This window comes from Triticum aestivum, chromosome 3A, assembly GCF_018294505.1.
Source record: "Triticum aestivum cultivar Chinese Spring chromosome 3A, IWGSC CS RefSeq v2.1, whole genome shotgun sequence".
Lineage (NCBI taxonomy): Eukaryota > Viridiplantae > Streptophyta > Magnoliopsida > Poales > Poaceae > Triticum > Triticum aestivum.
In genome coordinates, this window is record NC_057800.1 from 569,845,049 (window position 1) to 569,866,777 (window position 21,729).

The window sequence follows — 21,729 nt, forward strand, 5'->3', positions numbered from 1 at the left end:
AACACTTCCGGTGGCCAAAATCATACTTCCTATATATCAATCTTTACCTCCGAACCATTCCGTAACTCCTCGTGATGTCCGGGATCTCATCCGGGACTCCGAACAACATTCTGTAACCACATACATACTTTCCCTGTAACCCTAGCGTCATCGAACCTTAAGTGTGTAGACCCTACGGGTTCGGGAGTCATGCAGACATTGTCGAGACAACTCTCCAGTCAATAACCAACAGCAGGATCTGGATACCCATGTTGGCTTCCACATGTTCCACGATGATCTCATCGGATGAACCACGATGTCAAGGACTTAATCAATCCCGTATTCAATTCCCTTTGTCCAGCGGTATTGTACTTGCCCGAGATTCGATCGTCGATATCCGATACCTTGTTCAATCTCGTTACCGGCAAGTCTCTTTACTCGTTCGGTAGCACATCATCCCGTGATCAACTCCTTGGTCACATTGTGCATACCTCTACGTTACACGGAGTGGCAAATCCCAGTCTCGATTCGTGCCAACCCAACAGACACTTTTGGAGATACCTGTATTGAACCTTTATAGCCACCCAATTACGTTGTGACGTTTGGCACACCCAAAGCACTCCTACGGTATCCGGCAGTTGCACAATCTCATGGTCTAAGGAAATGATACTTGACATTAGAAAAGCTTTAGCATACGAACTACACGATCTTTGTGCTAGGCTTAGGATTGGGTCTTGTCCATCACATCATTCTCCTAATGATGTGATCCCGTTATTAACGACATCCAATGTCCATGGTCAGGAAACCGTAACCATCTATTGATCAACAAGCTAGTCAACTAGAGGCTTACTAGAGACATGGTGTTGTCTATGTATCCACACATGTATGTGAGTTTCCTATCAATACAATTCTAGCATGGATAATAAATGATTATCATGAACAAAGAAATATAATAATAACCAATTTATTATTGCCTCTAGGGCATATTTCCAACAGTCTCCCACTTGCACTAGAGTCAATAATCTAGTTCACATCGCCGGTGGGCGCCCTCGCCGGCTTGCCATGGATGCAACTTCGCCACCCACGCTCGCCATGGATGGATCCCGCACCTCGCCGCCCGCGCACGCCATGGATGCAGCTCCGCCTTGCTGGTGATTGACTGGTTCCAGCAAATAGAATTGCCCGTTGTAGCATTTTTCGTTGTTTGTTGTAGCAAAATGGAGACACGGTTGCAGCAAAAAAAAGCGTCGCTATTTTCGCTGGTTGTATCTCGCCGTTGCAGGTCGCAACATTTGCATAATGGACGGATGTAACAAAACCCGTTGCCGGACGTAGCAAAAGCCTACGACGGTTGCAGCAAAAATGTCGTCGTCGCTGTCGAGCCTCGCAGCTCAGCCATGATGGATGTCGCAAAATGTTATGCCGGTTGCAGCAAAAAGTGATGCTAGTTGTAGCAAAACGCAACGCCGGCTATGTGTTGTAGCAAAACGTGATGCCGGTCGTAGAAAAATGCTATGCCGATTGTAGCAAAATCTATGCTGGTTGAAGCATGTAGCAAAACTGCAGCGTTTTATCATCTTCTTCCACCTTCAGCCGTCGCTGGTTGAAGCTTTCTTATTTTCGTAGTGTCTAGTTGTAGTTTTCTCTCTCAATGGTTGGAGCTTTTTCCAACAACTGTTGAAGCTTTTCTACCAAAAGTTGTAGCTATTTTCTTTTTAGTAGCGCTTGGTCAAGGCTTTTTGTGTCGTTCCGGTTGAAGCTTTTTTCATCGAAGGTTGTAGCATTTCGTGTCAACGGTTGTAACTTTTTGGCGATGGCGCTGACCGCTTGTAGCTTTCTCTACATCCGGTTGAAGCTTTTCATCTAGGGGGATGAAGCTTTTTTTAAACGGTTGCAACATGAGGGGGTGCGGCGGTTCTGCAGAAGCCTCCGGTGTTGTCCATCGCCGCCCGGCTCGTCGGCGGCGAGCAGAAGCACGAGGCGTGTGGGAGTTGCAATCGACGAGAATGGGATTGGTCACCAGCCTTGCTGCATCCAATGGCGAGCGGGGTTGCAAGCGTGGCGGGATGAGATCTGCATCCATGGCGGGCGGGGATTCGATCTTCCATGGCCGACGGCGAGCTATTCACGCGCTGCAGTGATGGAGGCAGGAGATGCGGGCATCAGCGCTGCGTGCAGCAACGATGGAGCCAGGAGACAAGGATGGGGCGAGATCCGCGGAGCTGGGGGCGGATGGGGTGGGATCCGCGGGAGGTTGAAGAAAAGCAACGATTTGGATGGCATACATCCTACGTGTCGCTTTGTGGATGGCTGGGGCAGAGCGCACGTGGACGCGACCGGCGCAAAGTTCGGCCGGCGTGCCGTTGTCAAACATTTACCATTACACTATCATACAAAGATAACAAAATCTTACCTCCAGTTAAGTCGCAATGATCTGTCTGCAGGTTTTTCTCGCATGTTACTTTGGTTTTGTTTGTAATGTACCAGCCGCAATGTCCCATTTTTTTTCAAAAAGAAATGTAGAATTTTTTCATGGGCATTGTACTATCATACAAAATAACAAAATCTTACCTTTAGTAAAGCCGCAATGATCTGTTTGCAAGGTTATTTTCGGATGTTACTTTTGTTTGTTTGTAGTCTATACCAGTTGTAATATTATTTTTTAATGTTAATAAAATAAAAGTAAGTAAATATTTTAGATTAATTTATTGGTTTTATCTAATATTTGAAAACTTTTGGAATATGTAAACATTTTTTAGAAGGAGTAAAAGTACTTTCCCTGAAATATTCATTTTGGATTTTCTCTGATTCTTCAGAATGTTCAAACACAATCTCAATTCATTTAATAATTGGAAGGTTTGAGTATTTATTTGATGCTTTTAAATATATGAACATTCCAATTCAAAATGAAATCAAAGAGCTGGTTTATGCAATATTAAAGAATTGGAAATGATTTAAATATTATATTGATTATTTTATTGATTTTAAAATTATATATGTATACCTTCGAACTATTTTACAAAATTATTAAAATGACTGATATAGCCTTTATTTTGGAAAAAAAAGTTATTTTTGTAATGTATTTGGCCAGGACGTATTTTTCCTAAACTCTAAATATTGTGTGTTATTTGAAAGTTTTTGCGTATTTTTAGGATTTGAAATGGTGTTATTTAGTGGTCATATTCAAATTATTTTAGAATTAGAAAATACCTTTGAACTTTTTGGGACAACCATTACTGTACACATGCGGCCTGTCAAACGTCGCCCACGCTACATATCACAGTGCCGGCCCAGCCCTACTGATGTGACGGCCCTACTCTCTCTCTATATATATGAGAGCAACTAGTTAACAAGCGCTCCTTCGGGAGCCTCGCAACGATCAGTGCCATTTGGCGCGTTCTCAGTCATTCATCACGTGTCGTGTTCTGAACGTTCCCTTCGAATTTTTTTCTGCACACGTTTTCGGCTTTTAAACTTTTTTTGTTTTTTTCGACGTTTTGGTTTTCCCCCAGTCTTTCATAGCTTTTCGATCAAAACAAATTACGCGAAAAAACACGTTTTCTTTTTATTTTATTTTTCGCGAGAGTTACGGTTTTTCTTCCATGAGAGGTACGGTTGTGCTTTAGCGAGAGTCAAGGCCGTGCCTTTCGAAAATGAAAAAAAACGCGTTTTTATTTTTTTTTCTTTCACGAGAGTCACGACCGTGCCTCTCAGAAAGAGAAAAACAAAACGCGTTTTTCTTGTTTGTTTTTTGTCGCGAGAGTCACGGTTTTGCTTCCGCGAGAGGCACGGTTGTGCTTTCACGAGAGTGACGACCGTACCTCTCGGAAAGGGAAAAAATACGCGTTTTCTGTTTTTTTTTTGCGATAGTTACGGTTTTGCTTCCGCGAGAGGCACGGTTGTGCTTTCGCGAGAGTCACGGTCGTGCGTCTCGGAAACGAAAAAAAACGTGTTTTCTGTTTTTTTTCCTTCCACGAGAGTTACGGTTTTGTTTCCATGAGAGAAACGGTTGTATTTTCGCTAGAGGCACAGGCATGCCTCTTTCGGAAAGGAAAAAAATCCGTGCTCCCGGTTCTGTTTTTTCGTCCGGTTTTTTTGTCCGGTTTTTTTCGTGAAAAAAAAAGTTTGTCAAAACCTATCAAATGAGATCTAGTTCTGAAGATCTCGACGCGAAGAATCCAACGGTGAAAACGGTTCGAGATTTGAACGCACGGTTTAAGAGATAAAATGTTTTGAATATACGGATCTACGAAAAAAAACTCTCAGATTGCGACAAGTGACACGCTGCGTGTGCGCCACTTGTCACGACCTGGGAATGTGAATTGTTATTTGCAATGAGTACTCTTTAATTAGTGATTTCCTGCTTCTATTTTCTTATTTCTTTATATACTTCATTTCAACTTTTGGGCTGAACCCACTATTACCTGTTTAGATCTTTTTTTTCTTTCCCAGGTGGCCTCTACCAAAGGCCCCATATTCGCAACGCAAGCCTAGGAGGAGCACGACGACGCGTCCGGGTGCTCTCCATTCCTTCTCCTCAAAATAAAAAAAAGGTGCTCTCCATTCCTCTGTGTCTTCTATGTGTCTCAGTATTCTAAACCTAGATTCAAACCTGTATCTCTCTGCTCTCAATACTATTAACTGCTGCTGCTGCCTATCCTCAGTTCTCTGCTTCTACTACTTGTTCTTGTTGCTTTATCCACTCTATTTCGTTGCTGCTCTATCCAGGTCTTTAACAGCTGAGACCTCCCGGAACTTAGAATATGCGAATATGCTGCTAATTAATACAGTAGTATTTCCTCCGTCTCATAATATAAAATCGTTTTGTAAACTAGAGAGCGACAATTTAGTTTTGTCAACTACTGTACGTATGTATTTAGACGCTTTGTAGGGGTGTGATGTATCACAAACTGAAACGAGATACTCCGTATGAGAAGCATTGATCAGTTGGTGCATATAATTCGTACACTTTTTAGTAGAAAGGGTTTCCCCTGATTTCCATAAAAGAAGCAATCATGGTTCTTACAAGCACCAAAAGAAACCTAACAAAAGCAAACCTGAAGTGGAAGACCAAATATTACAGCAGCCAAATGGTTAGGAGATCCAGAACTATGATGGCTAGTACTACTAGTATAATTCTTATACTGCCTATGTACTCCTTCAGTTTCTTTTTACTCCGCATGTAAGATTTGATCAAAGTCAAAATACACAAAGTTTGATCAAATTTATATAAAAAATATAAACATCTACAATACTAAAATTATATAGTATGAAAATACGTTTCATGATGCATCTGATAATATTGATTCCATATTATGAATGTTTATATTTTTTAATATAAAATTCGTCAAACTTTATAAAGCTTGATTTTGATCAAACTTTATATGTGAACTAAAAAAACGAAGAAAGTACAATTATGATGGAGCGTCTATTAATTAGCATCGCTAGTCGTGACCTCTCTAAGCTTTGGAAACTCAAAATGGAAAGCAAAATCAAAATTCATGTGGCTAGTCGTGACCTCTCGTAATAAGGCCACAGGACTTTGTGCTTTTCATGTCGCTATTTTGGCTTTTGGCTTTCTCTTTTCCTGACATACAGCTTGTACTTCCTCCTTTCTGGTTTATAAGGCTTATCTTAAAATTTTAGTTTTTCCATTTTATGAGGCTCAGTTTGGTTGTTCCTCATCACATGTTCAGACTTTAAGGTGCATTAAATCATTGCATGCAAGTATTAAAAGAAAATTGACCAATGCATGCACTTTATGCATGCATGCATTGCAATTAATGCATTCGTAAATATAATTTTTTGAGAAAAATAAGAGCATTAATTGGGTGCTTTTGCAAACTACAAAAAATATTCTACCACTCATCATCTACCTTGGTTGGTGAGATTTTTGAATTGAGCCTTATAAACCGAAAAGGAGGGAATATGTTTCTATCCCTGGTCTTTAATGAAAGGGCGTGGCTATAAGTAAGTCGATTGATTTTGAATTGGGGTCAGTTGATTAGTTTAACACATCGGATGCAGATCCAACGGCGTGCAATCCTTCCTCTTCCTCCAGCTCGTCTCCTTTCCCATACCGCCGCACGGCCGGCCGGCCGAACCGCTTGCCACCACCACCCGCGGCCGGCGCCTTCTTCGGAACCTCCTCCCACCGCCATCCTGCCACCAGCCCTGGCCATCACTCCAGACTCGGCGATGACCGATTTTTTTTTCGGCGAACTTGCACCACTGTCGTGCTGCCCCCCTAACCCCCCTCCCCCCCCCCCCCCACACACACCCTAAGATAGATGATGGGGTAACCTGCTGGCGAGCTTCTTCCTGCCCGTTGTTTCTCCATTCAATTCAAAATCGATTGACCCAAATTCAAAAGTCAGGCGACTGACATGTAACTATTGTGTTAATGAAAAGGCATAGCGGCAGTAACGAATAACACGTGGTGCATACAATTCGTAGCACTTATCAACTATACGCTAGATCACGCAGGCCTAACTAGCTAGTTCCACCACTGTTGGCCTGTTCATGATCGCAGATTCACTGTCTCATGTAAGCTTCTTGTTAGAGTTGTCTCGAATATAGTGTACAAGGTAGGTTATAATTGAACTAGGAGTTGTATTGTGTTTACATAGGATGTGGAGTTGTGTCCTAATAGGACACTTGTATCATAAGCCTTTCATATATAGCGGAGGTAGACACACGATATAACCTATGCCAACATAATAGCACAGGTGCGCAAGGGGGAGCCGCCGGTGTGTGCCGGCGCCCGGATGACCGGTGCGCGGTATTGTGACGGCGTCATGGGAAGGAGCGCCCATAGTCAAGCCCCGGGATATAGCCATATCGGTGAACCTCGTTAACAAATCTCGGTGTTGTGCTCGTGTGATTGCTTGGTTCTCGGATGATCGACGGCATGCCTCGGACTTATTCTAACAAGTGGTATCATGAGCTAGGTTATTTAAAGATTGATCTAAAGGAAGGAAGAAAGCGTCGACGGAAGTCTGCAGGAAGCAATCGTAATACGGGATAAGTCATCGGCGAGTTACTATGCAAAGCAGATGTATTAGTCGAGTCGTAATCTTCATGGAAGCAATCGGAAGCGGTCTCGGCGTGATAACGTGCAGCAGGCTGGCGGCGCTTGGCACGCGGGTACACAGCAAATCGATTCGATGCGGGCTCCTTCGGATCGAGGCCGACCGGGCGGCTGTCGCGTGCAGGCGGCAGTCAGCAGATTCCAGCGAGGAGCTGGCATACCCCGCGTTTGGAGGCCCCAGCGAGGAGCTGGCGTCGTGCGGAGCAACACCGGGCCGGCGGCCCATTGCAGGTGCAGCGGTTGACCAGGGCGTGGCTGACCAGCTCGGGCAGGAGGCCCAGTTGACAGTAGACCGGTGCGGGCTGGCTAGGCAATGGCCGGCTGCTGGTGGGTGTGCTCCATGAGCCACGCGCGTGAGAGCTAGAGGAGTCACGTACAGGGATTTGTTTTGAGACAAAAAAGGAACCGGCCAGGGTCACGAGTGTGTACAAGGTGCACGGAGAAGCTAAAAAACAAATAGAGAAAAGGAAAATTGTGCAGTTGCATGGAATTTTTTTTTTGAGTCGATTTGTTGTGAAGGCTTGGAACATGTGGACAGGTTATGGAGGTGTGCGGACAAGCACGTCATGAGGATCACGCAAACACAGGGCGTCAATCAATGCACGGAGATGTGCAGGTGGTCATGATGCAAGGTGGAGCATGATTGCAGTCGGTTAATTTCGGCTGGGTTGGACTGGACTGTCTGACGGATCGACTGGGATGTCGGTTGGTACAGAAGACGGTGGTGGGATCGGCGACGACGGCATATGAGCATGGTGCTGATGGTGACCGTTTTCTGGGCGTGGAAACACGCGGCACGGGCCTGAGTGCTTGTGTGATTTCGACAAGACTATGACGCGGGGTTGATTCAAGACGGTGCACACGGAGCTTGAAGTTGACGGGGCGCGAGGGTGGGCTGATCATCTACCATGGAGTCATGTTGAAGGTGGAGCTGGATTGAGGGGCTACGGTGTAAGGATCCAGGGAATCGAAACCTATTCAGCAAGGAGGAAAAACGAGTGACATGCAGTTTGGACTGGAGCCCAGTGGTCTGATGGAAGCGTGAAACTCGTCATCGGTCGATGATGATCGGTGGTACTCTGCAGTAGGGGTTGAGTGGTGTGGGTTCACGACCCTTGAGACTCGACCAGGACAGCGGAGGCTCGATGCGGTAATAGCGGCGAGGCGTGCGGTATGCACGGGTCATGGAGACGGGCCAGGGCTCTGGTGGTCATACATGTGGTGAGACAACTGCGAATTTGACTCGGGATGACTACAAGCAACGGTGAAATTCCTTCAAGTTTCAGACAGGCGGTCAAGAAAGGAGCGGTGATGTTGAGTTCAGGTAACTCTTATGTGTGACACCCAATATGTGAGTTGTTCACTTTCACGCAGGTCAGTGATCAGTGTATGATGACGTTGGACTGATACTCTGGAAGTTGGGAGCGCAAACTAGAGTAATGTGGAACTTAATTTCGCTCGAGTGTTGATTGTGGTCATGAAAAGAAGGGACTACAAGTTGCAGGTGGAGTCATATGGAGTCTTTGGAGTAGCAGTGGTACTCACAAGATAAGCTCAAGTCTACTGTACATGGAAGTTTGACGCATTGACGAATTCAAGGTGGTGGAGAATATTCGCCAAGGTAGAGTTTGTTAAAATTGTGTCGAATATAGTGTACAAGGTAGGTTACAATTGAACTAGGAGTTGTATTGTGTTTACATAGGATGTGGAGTTGTGTCCTAATAGGACACTTGTATCCTAAGCCTCTCATATATAGCGGAGTTAGACACACGATGTAACCTATGCCAACATAATAGTACAGACGCGCAAGGGGGGCCGGCGGTGTGTGTCGGCGCCCGGGTGGCCGGTGCGCGGTATTGTGACGGCGTCATGGGGAGGAGCGCCCATAGTCAAGCCCCGGTGATGTAGCCATATCGGTGAATCTCGTTAACAAATCTCGGTGTCGTGTTTGTGTGATTGCTTGGTTCTCGGATGATCGACGGCATGCCTCGGACTTATTCTAACACTTCTTCCAGAAGCACATATTTATTCACACGGGACTACGCATAGCCCATAAAAAGCCATAGCAACACCAAGAACAAAACCTTTCTTCAGAGAAGACATAAACGCCAAGCCAGAAGAAGCAACTAGTAACTAAGCCGTCTCACCCATGCTCTCATATATGCATGTAGTAGAAACTACGTGCTGACGAATGCCAGTCAGCAAGGCAGCTTGAACCCCATGTACGCTCCGCCGGTGTACTGCGTCCAGACATCTAGGGCTCCGAAGCAGGTGACGATGACGGTGCTGAGCGCCATGATGGCGGTGACCAGGAACACGATCATCGACACCCGCCCGGACTTCCTGACGACCCGCTCGATCAGGACCACCCCGGCGATCGAGGCGACGAAGCATATCCCCGCGTAGACCGAGGCCTCCCCGATCCCGTCCATCCCCAGCAGGATGAACTGGGCCATCGACATGGACGCGCAGAACAGCGCCATGAACGAAGACGTCGCCGCCGCCGTCTACAGATGAAAAGTAGGCACGTCGAACGTGTGATCATCTAATAGCTTACAAATTACACATGCATGCACTGTCGTAGTCTCTGTATACCTGCGGGGGTATCCCAATCTGAAGGAGTACGGGGTTGAGAAGCAGCCCTCCGCCGATGCCGAAGAGGCCGCTCAGAGATCCGGTCACGAAAGCGGCCAGCGGGAGCGCGAGCGCGGGCAAAGTCTCCGTCTTAGTGTGCACAGAAGAATTTGCCTGCATGAGTACATGAATGTCCAGGGCAAGATTCATTCAGTCTCATTTGTATTACCATTCAATTTCTACCAATCAGAAGTTGAGAACACGACGAATTAATTGGTCTACGTACTACCTTGCCATCTTCGTGGTGATGTGGAGCCTGCTTCTTCCTCTTTGCGTATATGATATAGGCTGTGAAAGCCACGGCGAAGGGCACCTGGGACACGGTGGCGAGCCAGTATGCTACCCCGCAGGGCTTTATGCTGATCACTCCCTGCACAGACAGCATTACATTGATGAAGTCATCGTCTATGCGTTTCATATTATCGATTGGATCATTGGACGCAAACGTCTACCGTCAGAGGTGCGAGCCTCCAGTGACTCTTTCGATCCTGTGCACAATGAATGTGGACAGGCGCAAAGACCCGATTCCAAGCACAGAAAACAGCTTCCCACCCATGGACGTGACCTTTTAACTACTCGTAGTAGTACCCCTCCGTCCGAAAATACTTGTCATTAAAATAGGCAAAAAAAGATGTATCTAGAACTAAAATATATCTAAATACATCCTTTTTTATTCATTTTGATGACAAGTATTTCCGTACGGAGGGAGTAATAGAGTAGGTTATCTGCCTTAAACTAATGCTTTGTGCTGTCCATTCGCTGGATAACTTAAGTTTAACAGGCGATCCCTGCCTTGGACAAAGTTTGACAGGTATATCCATGCTAGCTTTATTTTGATGCCATGGCTAGGTAGCTAGTTGACTTTAAAAAATACTGTGGGAGACAAATGGCTAGTTGAAGCGTAGAATGAACCTAGACGCTGGCTAGACTCTTAATCATTTCCCATTACCGGCCGATCTATGTGAAGTGCGATGTCTATATAAGTAGTACTCATTCCGTCTCAAAATAAGTGTCTCAACTTTATATTAATTTAATACAAAATTGTATTAAATTTTAAGATATTTATTTTGAGACGAAGGGAGTATATAACACATGATTCTGAACCGGTGTCAAGCAGATAGAAAAGAAAATGACTGAGATGGATGCTGACAATTTTGCTACAAAGCAAGAAAAATAAATGTTAGTACTCTTAATTTAGAACGTTGGTTCTAGTGTTGCCTCGCTGGTGGACAACCTGGTGCTAGCGCCTGCCGACATGGCCGTGTTGGACGAAGGAGAAGCAGGCTGTGTGTGGCGAGTCGTTTTGCCGAAGGCAACCACAATATTTACTCCATCCGTCTCAAAATTCTTATCTTAGATTTGTTTAAATACGGATGTATCAAGTCACTTTTTAGTATTAGATACATCCATATCAAGACAAATCTAAGACAAGAATTTTGGGACGGAGGGAATACAATTTGTTTTTTACCGGCTGTCAGGGCCTTCCAGCAGTTTTTAGGGTTTTTTTTGTTGACCAGCAGTTTTCAGTTAAAATGATAAAGTATCAACAATACTTTTTTTTCTCCCTTTCTAAACGTACCACTCCCCCTCCTCCCCCCCCCCCCCCCCCCCTCCCCTCCGGAATTACTTGTCAGAGAAATGTATTGGAACCCGAGCTTGAGTAAACCCTTTAAAAAGATCATATAATATGTCAAAGCCTTATAAGTTCATTGGGAAATGTTTTACTAGGTTAAGCTAAAAAATACAAATTCTTGACATTCATTTTTTACAATCCTCATATTTGTTTTTTTCCGCAAGCATCATAGAAACACATATTATGTGTAAATTTATAGATACATAGATCACTTATACAGGTACGATTTATCAATTTGTTTCAGTATTTACCATTCAAAAGCAGGCTGTGTGTGGCGAGTCGTTTTGCCACAACATTTGCAATTTGTTTGTTACCGGCTGTTTTGGCCTTCCAGCAGTTTTCAGTTTTTCTTTTTTGAGATGACCAGCAGTTTTTCAGTTAAAATGATAAAGTGATAAACAATAAAAAAAATTCTCCCTTTTTAAAACGTACCCCCTCGGTCCATTTCTCTGACAAGTAATTTCGGACGGAGAGAGTATTCGTCTGAGTGGGCTGTTTTGGAACCCGGGCTCGAGTAAACCCCTTAAAAAAATCAAAATTCATATTTAAATATGTCAAAGCCTTCTGGGAAAAAAGACATATATGTATAGATGTATTCTACGTGTGAGTATAAGTTCATCGGGAAATGTTTTACCAGGTTTAGCTAAAAAATATATAAATTCTTGACATTCATTTTTTAAAATCATTGTATTTGTCTTTTTTGCAAGCATTACAGAAACACATATTACGTGTAAATTTATAGATACATAGATCACTTATATAGGTACATGTCAATTTGTTTCAGTATTTTGTGACATTTCAAACCTTTTTTTTAATTTTTTGATAAATGGGCTCGCTGGAGCCTGGGATTCAAAATCATTTTCCTTATTTTATTCAGACTATTGTATTTGGTACCGTTTGTCAAAACTGGTTTTTGTGTGCATCATATGATGCAAAGAGCTACTGGGAAGGGATAGATAGGGCTAGTGGAAGGGAAACAACACTACCCCATCTTTCCTAAAACATAAGCCCCTCGCAATTGAGTCTAGCTTTGATCGTGAAGTTATTAACTAAGGTTCGTCTGTAAACAAATGTAAGACGTTTTAAACCTAAAACATCTTACATTTGTTTACAGAGGGAGTAAACTTTAAGTTATATATGTCACAAAAAGTACAGTGTTGGATTTGAATTCGAAAGAAGTTCCCCGTGACATAAGTTTTGTGACACTTTGTTAGTCAAATTAGTGGCCGGAGTTAGGTTTAACTTTGAGGGCCTTACATTTTAGGATGAGTATATTTCTAAAAAAGAATATATATACCGCCCGATGGTCGCAAGGGTGGTTCGTGCTCCCTACCTCTCAACGGCCATATAAAGAAATGCGGCTTTGCTATTTCTCAGTCAATTGACAAATAATTAATTATTTATATGTCACCTTGTGAATCTTATGATCCGGTTTCGGGATTATTGCAAGTGCAAAAGGATGGGAATTTTGATCCAACAACTATCAAAACAACTGTTTATAAGTCAACTTGAGTCATAGTCACCACATGAGAAATACTAGAACATTTTCATTCAAAATTGCCCCGGTGAGTGAGCGACGAGCTTTTTGGGACGGAGAGAGAGAGTATATTCACGGAAGTAGCCATATTTTGCTCAGCTGCTGCATGTTTTAGAGAGGACGGACGTGCTAGTGCTACAAAGGCCGGGAAAGCACAGAAAACGAACCTAACCCTCCAAGCGACATGGCAGTGACATTTCGCCAAAGCAGAAAAGGAGAAGAAGGGGCTAGCCACTCCTTTCCGGTGCATCAAAAAAAGAGGAGCATAGTGCCAAGCAAAGAATGACAGGCGATCCCCTATCCCCTAGACGTGATTACGAACGCGCACTGCCGTTGCCGTTGCTTTTGGCTTGGCTTCTCGTCTACGTACTGCCGTTGCCGACCTGGCCTATCGACCTATCCGTTTCCCTTCTCGTGCTTGCACTGTGCCTGTGCGCCCCTATCCTATATGCGCACTGGCGCGGACTCCTTCCTATGGTCTATGGAGCGGGTCCATGGCCTGCACTGCTGCAACGGCAGCTCCAACGGCCTACGCGAGGGAAGCGGAGGAGAGAGCACGCAGGCCATACCTTCCCGTGCTTATCTCCGATGAAGACGTGGAGCAGGAAGAAGCACAGCCACACCACCAGGAGCACCGCCACGTCCTTCCACGGGAACCCGGAGCCGCCATTGCGAGCTGCCTGGCCTCCGTCGTCCTGGACGGGCTGCGGGAGGCCGCCGAGCAGCAGGGGCTCCTTGTGGTCGTGACGCGCGGCGGCGGGGGCGCCGGCGCTCTCGGACCGCCAGATCTTGGCCCCGGCGCGGCACGTCTTGGCGGTGCAGAAGGCGAGGAAGAGCGAGAAGAGCGCGGTGATGAGCCACTCCGGGAACATGACGTTGCACACCACGCCGATGCTGACGCCCAGGAGAAGGCACGGCTGGAACAGCAGCGCGATGTCGTAGTCGATCAGCGCCGGCCGCCCCCGCGCGCGCCAGAGGTTGTAGAGCACGTTCGACGCGGCGCCGCCGGTGACCATAAAGGAGGAGTAGGTGGTGGCGCGCTTCAGGGTCAGCCCCGCCACCAGGTTCAGGATGGGCAGGAACAGCGACCCGCCGCCGACGCCGCCGGCGCTCGACACGGACGCGGCCAGGAACGCCAGGACCCACGCCAGGACGGTGTGCCGGCGCACGCCGCCGGCGTGGTGCGAGGACGGGTCGGACAGGTAGTGCTCCCGCCATTGCGAGAGCCGGGCCAGGAGGTGGTGGCCGGGGCGTGACGAGGTGGAATTGGACGCCGCGGCGGCGGAGAGGAAGCAGACGGAGGTGGCGGCGACGAGGAGAGGGATGACTCGAGTAGTCCACGACATGTTTTGTCTCGCTCGCTCTGCTTGTTGCAGGATGTTTTTGGCGGCTCTGTGTGGGAGGTGAGAGGCGAGATGCTCGTGCCTTGCGGCTGCAGGTTTTATATGCGGGTCGTCTGGGTGTGCGTGACACGAAAAGACTGGGTTATGAAAAGGATTTGAATCGTTACAAATGCAGAAAATTAGCTTCAGATCTAAAGAAAAAGAAGAAGATGGTATGCCACTTCAAAACGTCCCCTTTTTTTCGAATGTCAAAACGTCCCAATTGCAAATGTCCACTCAGTTACATGGAAGTGCATATAACACTAATATGTTCCTGCAAATAAAAATAGTGTATAACAATGGTAGCACTGCAATGTTCCCCGCAAAATTTTAAAAAATAATGACACTTCAATGTGATATAGTACTAGTATTATCTTACCTGGCCCAATTCTAAAGTTCTTTCTTTGTCCGGACTCTGTGAAGATACCAAAATGCTCGTTCTCTTCCTCGTTTTATAGGTTTCTTTGAGACCAGAAGACCATATCCGTACAACTAGATGGCTTGGAGTTGTAAATAACACTGAATAATTGTTTCTCAGTACAACCTTCATCGACCAAGGTTGTCAACGCTTGAAATCCTTTTTTTCGCTTTGTGGATGAGAACAACTACTACGCAAGTGCGTGTGCAGAATCTGGAAGGGAATGTATACCCAGCGAGCAGAAAAAAGCTAATGGAGAAAAGGAGATAATATGATCTGATCAAAAGGTTCCAAGAAACCAGAAATTGCTAATGGAGGTCAGATTCTGTGGAGCCCGAAATAAATCAAGAATCAACTTTTCAAGTTTCAAAAATTCTGATTTTTTATACATGTACACAGAATCTTTTGAAACTTACAAGGTTAACCTTCAATTTTTGCAAAAATTAAGGTTCCATTGAGCCAAAAATCCTCACTCCCAAGAATGAACTCTTTCGGCCTAGAAAAGGCAATATTTCCTTATCTATCTTGTGAATATTTTCTGAAACCAATATTATGCAAAATAATAATTTACTAGCAACTTAGACTTCGTCAGGAAATAATCGTTCCTTGTTTGACTTGGCGAGTATCGACAGCACAACATAATTAAGCGGTGGTATTGGTCCAGTTGCAACACAGTTTACCAGAACTGACAGGAAATCTCTAGCAGCTGCCACCAGTATGGACACATATGCACATAAATATTCACAAATTAAGGGCTATTATTGAAAATGGAATGAACAATCTCGTTATGTACAAGTTCTTGTAAGATAGAAACCCCAACTTCACATCACTAGGGCTCCCATACACGCAGGGACATAATTCGACCTCCCTTTCATCCTTTCCTTGGTAAACTTATCATGAATGCTTATAAATAGTGGAGTACTACAGAAGAGAGGCCAAGAACTCCAGATGGAGAAATGAAAGAATTAACAGTTACACACACACGGGAAAGACTTCAGCGATTCAAGGAGCTCCTCCTCCAGGACCATCACCAGTGATCATCTGCAAGGCATGCCAACAACCTATGACCATTACTTCCAAACGAAATGGTTCAAGCAATTTTAGCACCATAAAACGACACCAGCAACATACAATATATGTTGAGCACCCCTTTTTATTTTTGGAGATGGAGCACCACATATTATTAGTAGTGCAGAAGAAACGCCATGGAATATGTGCTAAGAATTGAGAAGATCCAAAACATCATCCAAGCTCAATTCTTCAGATGCAATGCAACAGACTACCTCAGAAGTTCAAACAACTTAATATGTATGCCTGTGCTTAGAATAAGTGTTGTGGTGCTTACCTTAGATATCATCACTGACATAAGTCCGGGAGTAGCTCGCTATCTTCACAATCGTCTTTGCTATTTACAACTCCGAGCTGGGCCTCCGTGTTCAGGCTCTCAGTGTTATTTACAAGCTCGGCTTGGTGGTTAACGTTCAAGTTCTTATTTACAGCAGCAGCAGCAGCACTATCTTCTACTAAATATTGGCCAACAGTGTTATCATCAGAACTATTTGGGACTTCAGACATGCAATCCAAAGAACTGCAACTGCTTCTGGAAGAGAGTCTACCATCTGCTGAAAATCCAGACTTATGTCGCTGCAGCAACCCACTTCTGTTACTATCAGGTGTGTTCACCCTAAAGGGAAAAAAGAAGGGAATTAGAAATTAGCACAATGATCAAAATAGAATAACATCAACACACCATCATCATTATACAAGGAAGATTTATCAGACTTTATCAACCTGATGGATGTACTACATGACTAACTTAACACAATCACTAACATAAGGCACCAAGCACAAATGCAAGCTTAGAGCAAACCTTGTCTGTTGAAACCTAGATGTGTGAAGTGAGTCAAAGACCGGTATGAGATTCTTTGACCTTGATTCCACATTATAAGTCTGGACTTTTTCAATTTCGATTTCCCCTGAAATGTTATCAGTGGCATATGCTTCTAAGGTGTCGCTCCCTATTACTTGAAAGTGCACCTGGGCCACCAGTTAACACACAGGTGTTATGAATGCAGAAACATAGAAAACAGAAAAGACAAATGTGGTATTGAACGAAAACAGGTAAAAAGAAGTACCCCGGATCTTGACCAGACTGGAATTTGCACAACATGTGTCTGCAGTTCACTCTCAGAAATATAATAATTATGATTTTCATCAGCGCTAAGCTTCAGCCTTTCAGTAGCAGCACCATTGGACGGATAGATACTAGTTCCTTTCCTGACAACTTTCTGGAAAATTTTATTATTTTCACCACTGTCAAAATCATTATATAAATTACTCTCAGCAGTATCTCTTCTATTTCTCTTTTGACAAACATCCCACTTCTGAAGAGGTTCAATAACAAATCTTGTGTCAGTTTCTCTTTGAGATCCATAAGAAGTGGCATCTGAAGGATAATCAATTCCAGAATCTGGTTCAGCTGAGTGATGGAGAACATACTGTATGATACTCCCAGACGGAGAAAAAACTAGTAAATAATACTTCATACAAAGCAAACTGTCATCTGAATTAACACCACCCTTGCAGTTGTGAAATGTTGAAGCGATAGCACCAGAAATTGGACTGGAAACACCTGTTGCAAATGCTGCAGCACCATGGACAGCACCCTTCAACAAGTTACTCCCATTTCTTATTCTACTAACAACAGATAATGCGACAGGGGGGCCAGATAGAGAAAGCATCTTCTGACTAAGGCTCATAGAGGGGCTTGCGTTCTGAGACCAATGAGTGGCATGCTTAACTGATGAATCCACAACATAATTATTTTCTGCAAGGTTGTTATCACTATAGCGAAAGCTTGTGGATCCACTATATGGAGATATTGCAAAGAAATGACTTGTTCCCCTCGACGAGCTAATCAGTATCCATTCACTGTCGTCGCTAAAGCTGATATCTTTTATGACCTATCATAAAGGTCATATTGTTATAAGTCATCAAATATAAAGGAAATGATTAAGTAATACGAATGCATTTAGCCAGAAAATGAAATATGAATGCCAGCTTACCGCATTGGTGATGCCTCTTTGCAATTTAAACAAATGAACATAGGTACCATTTGGACCATCTTCTGATGCACTCCCATCCACAGAAGGCATAATGCGAAAAACATTGATGTTTCGGCCATGAATAGAAGCTGTCACCAGCAAAGTTCCACTGGGATCAAAACAGAGTGCTGAAATGGGACTTGTATGTGCCCTGAACTGAACTATCATTGCTTTAGATACAATATCTCGAACAATGACCTGCCATTGAAAGGGAACAGCATCTATGTCACATTTCATGAAGTACATAAGACAAACATAGCTGATAGCACATATAATTGTAGAAAGACACATGTTTGAAGATAATCACAATTTAGTAATTCAACTTAATCGAAGAGGGCAAAGTTTTGTCATCCAACGCCCATCCATCTACTCCCTCCGTTCTGAATTACTTGTCTTAGATTTGTCTAGATACGGAGGTATCTAGCACTAAAATGAGTCTAGATACATCCGTATCTAGACAAATCCAAGACAAGTAATTCGGAACGGAGGGAGTACTATCTTTGATTCCCATGCCGACCAAAGGAAGGAGGGATTTACTTCCCACCCGTCCTACTAAACTTACTTTATTTAGGTTATAGTTCGAGAAAAAACGACACATCGCTACAAGGAAACAGAACTTTTCATTATCTTCTGAACAAAGCAAACTAACAAAATCTTTTCGGGGGGTTAGAATGGAGACAGCCATTCTATTATGTTGTCTCTATAGTTTTGCACGGCATCTACACAGGGTTGAATGGAGCAGACGATACTCGTGAAATTACCAACCACATTGTCAGGTTGTTACCCACAGTCACATCGGTTATTAGGTCCCTAACGGTCTTAAAATTCGTCGTTGTATGTATGATTCGCATGTGGAGACAACATAATAGAGTATCCCATATGCCATAACCAATTGGTTTACCACCTTTGGGATAAGAGAGTCCATGAAGAACATATGCGGTGTGATAAATAACGTACCGTTCCAGCATATTCACTGTCAATAGTATGCCCATTTGTTACTCCATTTGCTTTGAAGCCAGCATTCCCTTGCTTTATATTACCATTACCATTTGGAATCATGCCTGAATAATACCTGGACAGCTTCTTATAGCCAACATCACCAAGCGTCACAATGCCAGCAGCCAATTGCTTGCTTGATTCTTTTGCATAGTATGCAACCACACTGCCATTTGAACCAGGAGGCGGAACTATGGGAGACAGGCTAAGAAGCTGAGGGCTAACACGGCCTGTATTTGGAACTGGAACTGGACTCCCAGAATACGCAATCCATCTTGGACCTAACCCAAGTGGGCCATAACCAGAAATCGGTGAAACTATAGGGCTGGTAAGAAGTGTATAGTCCAGCTCCAATGTCGCAGCATCAAAACAATGGATCTGCAAAAGGTTTGTTCCATTAAGATCATCCATGATCCAAATACCGATTTAGAACCAGGAAGTATGCATACCTGAGTAGCCTGAGAAACAGCTACAACTCTAGGACTGCACCTTATGGAATAAACAGCTGATCTGAACTTCATTGAATGAACATAACCATGGTCCTTCAGCGAATAAAAGCGAACGATGGTAGGCAGTTTTTCACTGCCACTATTATGGTAAGTGCCATTAGTTCCATTGAAGCCAGGGCCATTGGCATCATGGCCGTTTGCACTTCCTGTGCTAGTTCCACCACCAGCAAGAGCCAGCAATGGCCGTGCATCTACAAATCTGTCTTCACCTCTCTTAGAGGCAATTGGTTTCTTCAGCAGTTGTATGAAAGAAACAGCGCCATCATGTCTTGATTCTATCTGTCTTACATCATCAGCTTGTTCAACATCCCACACTTGGAAGCCAGATCTGTATGCTAGCAGCAAAACCTGTCGCAGCACGTCACCCCCACATTCAAGTTTATCAAACCCAGCCCATTGTACCTGTAAATCACATGAGAGGACATGTATTAGCACATTTTCACAGTGAGATATTATTACTTATGAGGATTATAAGAATCAAATCATATATTCAAGAAGATTACAAGCCTATACACTTTGCATGGAAATGCTAATCGTCTAAGATACTGACTATAACACAATGATACTTGTCAGTATGAACCACTAATCATCAGTTTCAAGATCAGGAACAACTTTTTTCTTGACATAAAGTATATTTTAATACATAGTACGGTGATATTCAAGGTTAATGACACAGCAAAATTTCCGATTTAGCCCTTTTTACAAGAAAAAATGTCGTGTTACAATGTCAAAAGGTTAAGAAATAAGAATACAACTCACACTCCCATATCCGTTAGTAGATTCAGTGTGCATAATGAATGTATCACGACAACTTTACACGGACAAGGAATGATGTAGAATATGCATTGTCATAGTGTCCTGACCTGGCCCAACAGGAACATTTCGGATCCAGATAATTGCAACCAGAACTCAAAGCTAGCTTGTATATTCATGAATCATGATAACTCTTACGATTCCACATCTGCGGCTTGTCTACTCATCAGACACTTTGCATTTCTGCTAGATATTAGCTACTACAATAACATGCCAAAAGAGCAGTACACGATGCAAACATCAGCAGTTGGGTATATGGTGTTCAGCATAAATGCGTCGACACTAACAATAAATAGCAAAATTGCCACATACGGTTGTGCAGCTCTGGTGGAGGAACAAAATTGGCAGTTCCTTCCGGCCACAATTATTTTTTTGCTGGGTTTGCATCGGTTACCCTTATTAATGCACACGTGGGACAACTAAAATCGTGCATACTAGTGTCCAATTATTAGCAATCTAACCAACACTTGCTATGCTTGAGGAGCGACCAGCGGAAAATTTCGAAAGGAAAAAGAGGATCGAAAGAGGGAGGGGGCGGAACCTGGTCGCGGCCCGCATCGTCGTCGTGGCTGGCGATCGAGTTGACCAGCGAGGCGCCGGCGGAGCGCAGCGTGGAGGCGGCCGTGGAGGCCCCCGAGGAGACGATGCGCATGTAGCTGGAGAGCGAGCGCGCAGAGAAGAGCCCCCCGCCGCCGGTGCCGCGAGGAGCCTGCGCGCCGTTCCGCATCAAGCCAAGCCTAGCCCAGCCAGGGACCCGTGCACGCTACCGCCACCGGGCACCGCCGCTCCTCCTCCTCCTCAGATGCGAAACGGAGCCTTGGCCCGCAAGCTAAACCAAACCTAGACGGAACGCGCTTGCTTGGCTTGACCTGGGCGGCGGTGCTGCGGCGATCGAATCGGCGGCTGAGGTCCCCCCGGGCTGTTTCTCTTGTGGCTCGGAGGAGGCTCTTGCAAGAAACAGCCCACCAACCGTATCCTTAGGTGAGCGACATGGCCGCGCGCGGGCGAGCTCGGAGGTGGGGGGAATCAGCACGGGCGGGAGGGGCGAGAGCCTGGATGGGGCGGCGAGGACTGGTGGTGGGGAGGCCGGCGAACTGGTGGTGGTCGGGCGAGCAATTCGATCGGAGAAAGCGAGGGTTTGCGGGTTTGAGCCCTGTTCTTTCCTTTTTCCTTTGGCCGTGTGGGAACGGGGAGGGGAAGGGGACGGAGACGGACGGGGCCCCGGAGATGGGATCGATTAGGTGAAAAAATATAGAATTGGATTGGAGGAGTATTGAAAAATCAAATCGGTTGCTGCCTTGCTTCCGCTGAGTTTTGCTTGGCTTCGTGTGGAGTTTTGATGCGGCAAGAAAGCGGAAGACGAGGCGGCCAAGGGAGGGAGCCGAGGTTAAGGAGTAGTAACGGGGATCGGTTATCTCGCCTACCCGACTACGTTCGCGTCGTTGCCTCGCCGGCTACGTTTCCCTGCTCTCTCTCTCGTGTCGTGTGGTCCTCTCCTTCGCGTCCGACGGATCTGCCTGGCACGGTCGGGTTCGGTGAGTCGATTCACCGTGCTAGGTGGGCTCATTGGCCCGGTCTGTCATGAGTATGCATCTTTTTAATAGTTTGATTGAATTGCTTACTACGTGTGTCAT

The 21,729-nt window shown here is 44.9% G+C and overlaps 2 protein-coding genes across 3 annotated transcripts; both read right to left on the minus strand.

Annotated features, from left to right (window-relative positions):
* Positions 1-8,863: 8,863 nt before the first annotated feature.
* On the minus strand, positions 8,864-14,358 carry LOC123062276 (sulfite exporter TauE/SafE family protein 5). The gene is made up of 4 exons (XM_044485727.1): positions 13,443-14,358; positions 9,933-10,073; positions 9,665-9,817; positions 8,864-9,576 (listed from the first exon to the last, which is right to left on the minus strand). Exons 1-4 carry the CDS (start codon positions 14,217-14,219, stop codon positions 9,268-9,270), a joined length of 1,380 nt encoding a protein of 459 aa, XP_044341662.1. The 5' UTR covers positions 14,220-14,358; the 3' UTR covers positions 8,864-9,267.
* A 1,053-nt stretch (positions 14,359-15,411) lies between these two features.
* On the minus strand, positions 15,412-21,451 carry LOC123062277 (autophagy-related protein 18f). Of its 2 annotated transcripts, none has more exons than XM_044485728.1 (8): positions 20,637-21,451; positions 19,223-19,684; positions 18,735-19,151; positions 17,739-17,975; positions 16,809-17,636; positions 16,544-16,710; positions 16,019-16,357; positions 15,412-15,714 (listed from the first exon to the last, which is right to left on the minus strand). In XM_044485728.1, the coding sequence occupies exons 1-7, from the start codon at positions 20,820-20,822 to the stop codon at positions 16,030-16,032; spliced, it is 2,625 nt and encodes an 874-aa protein (XP_044341663.1). In that variant the 5' UTR covers positions 20,823-21,451; the 3' UTR covers positions 15,412-15,714; positions 16,019-16,029. The 2 variants fall into 2 exon arrangements, with proteins under 2 accessions (XP_044341663.1, XP_044341664.1); XM_044485729.1 differs by having other exon boundaries at positions 15,412-15,734.
* Positions 21,452-21,729: the final 278 nt, after the last annotated feature.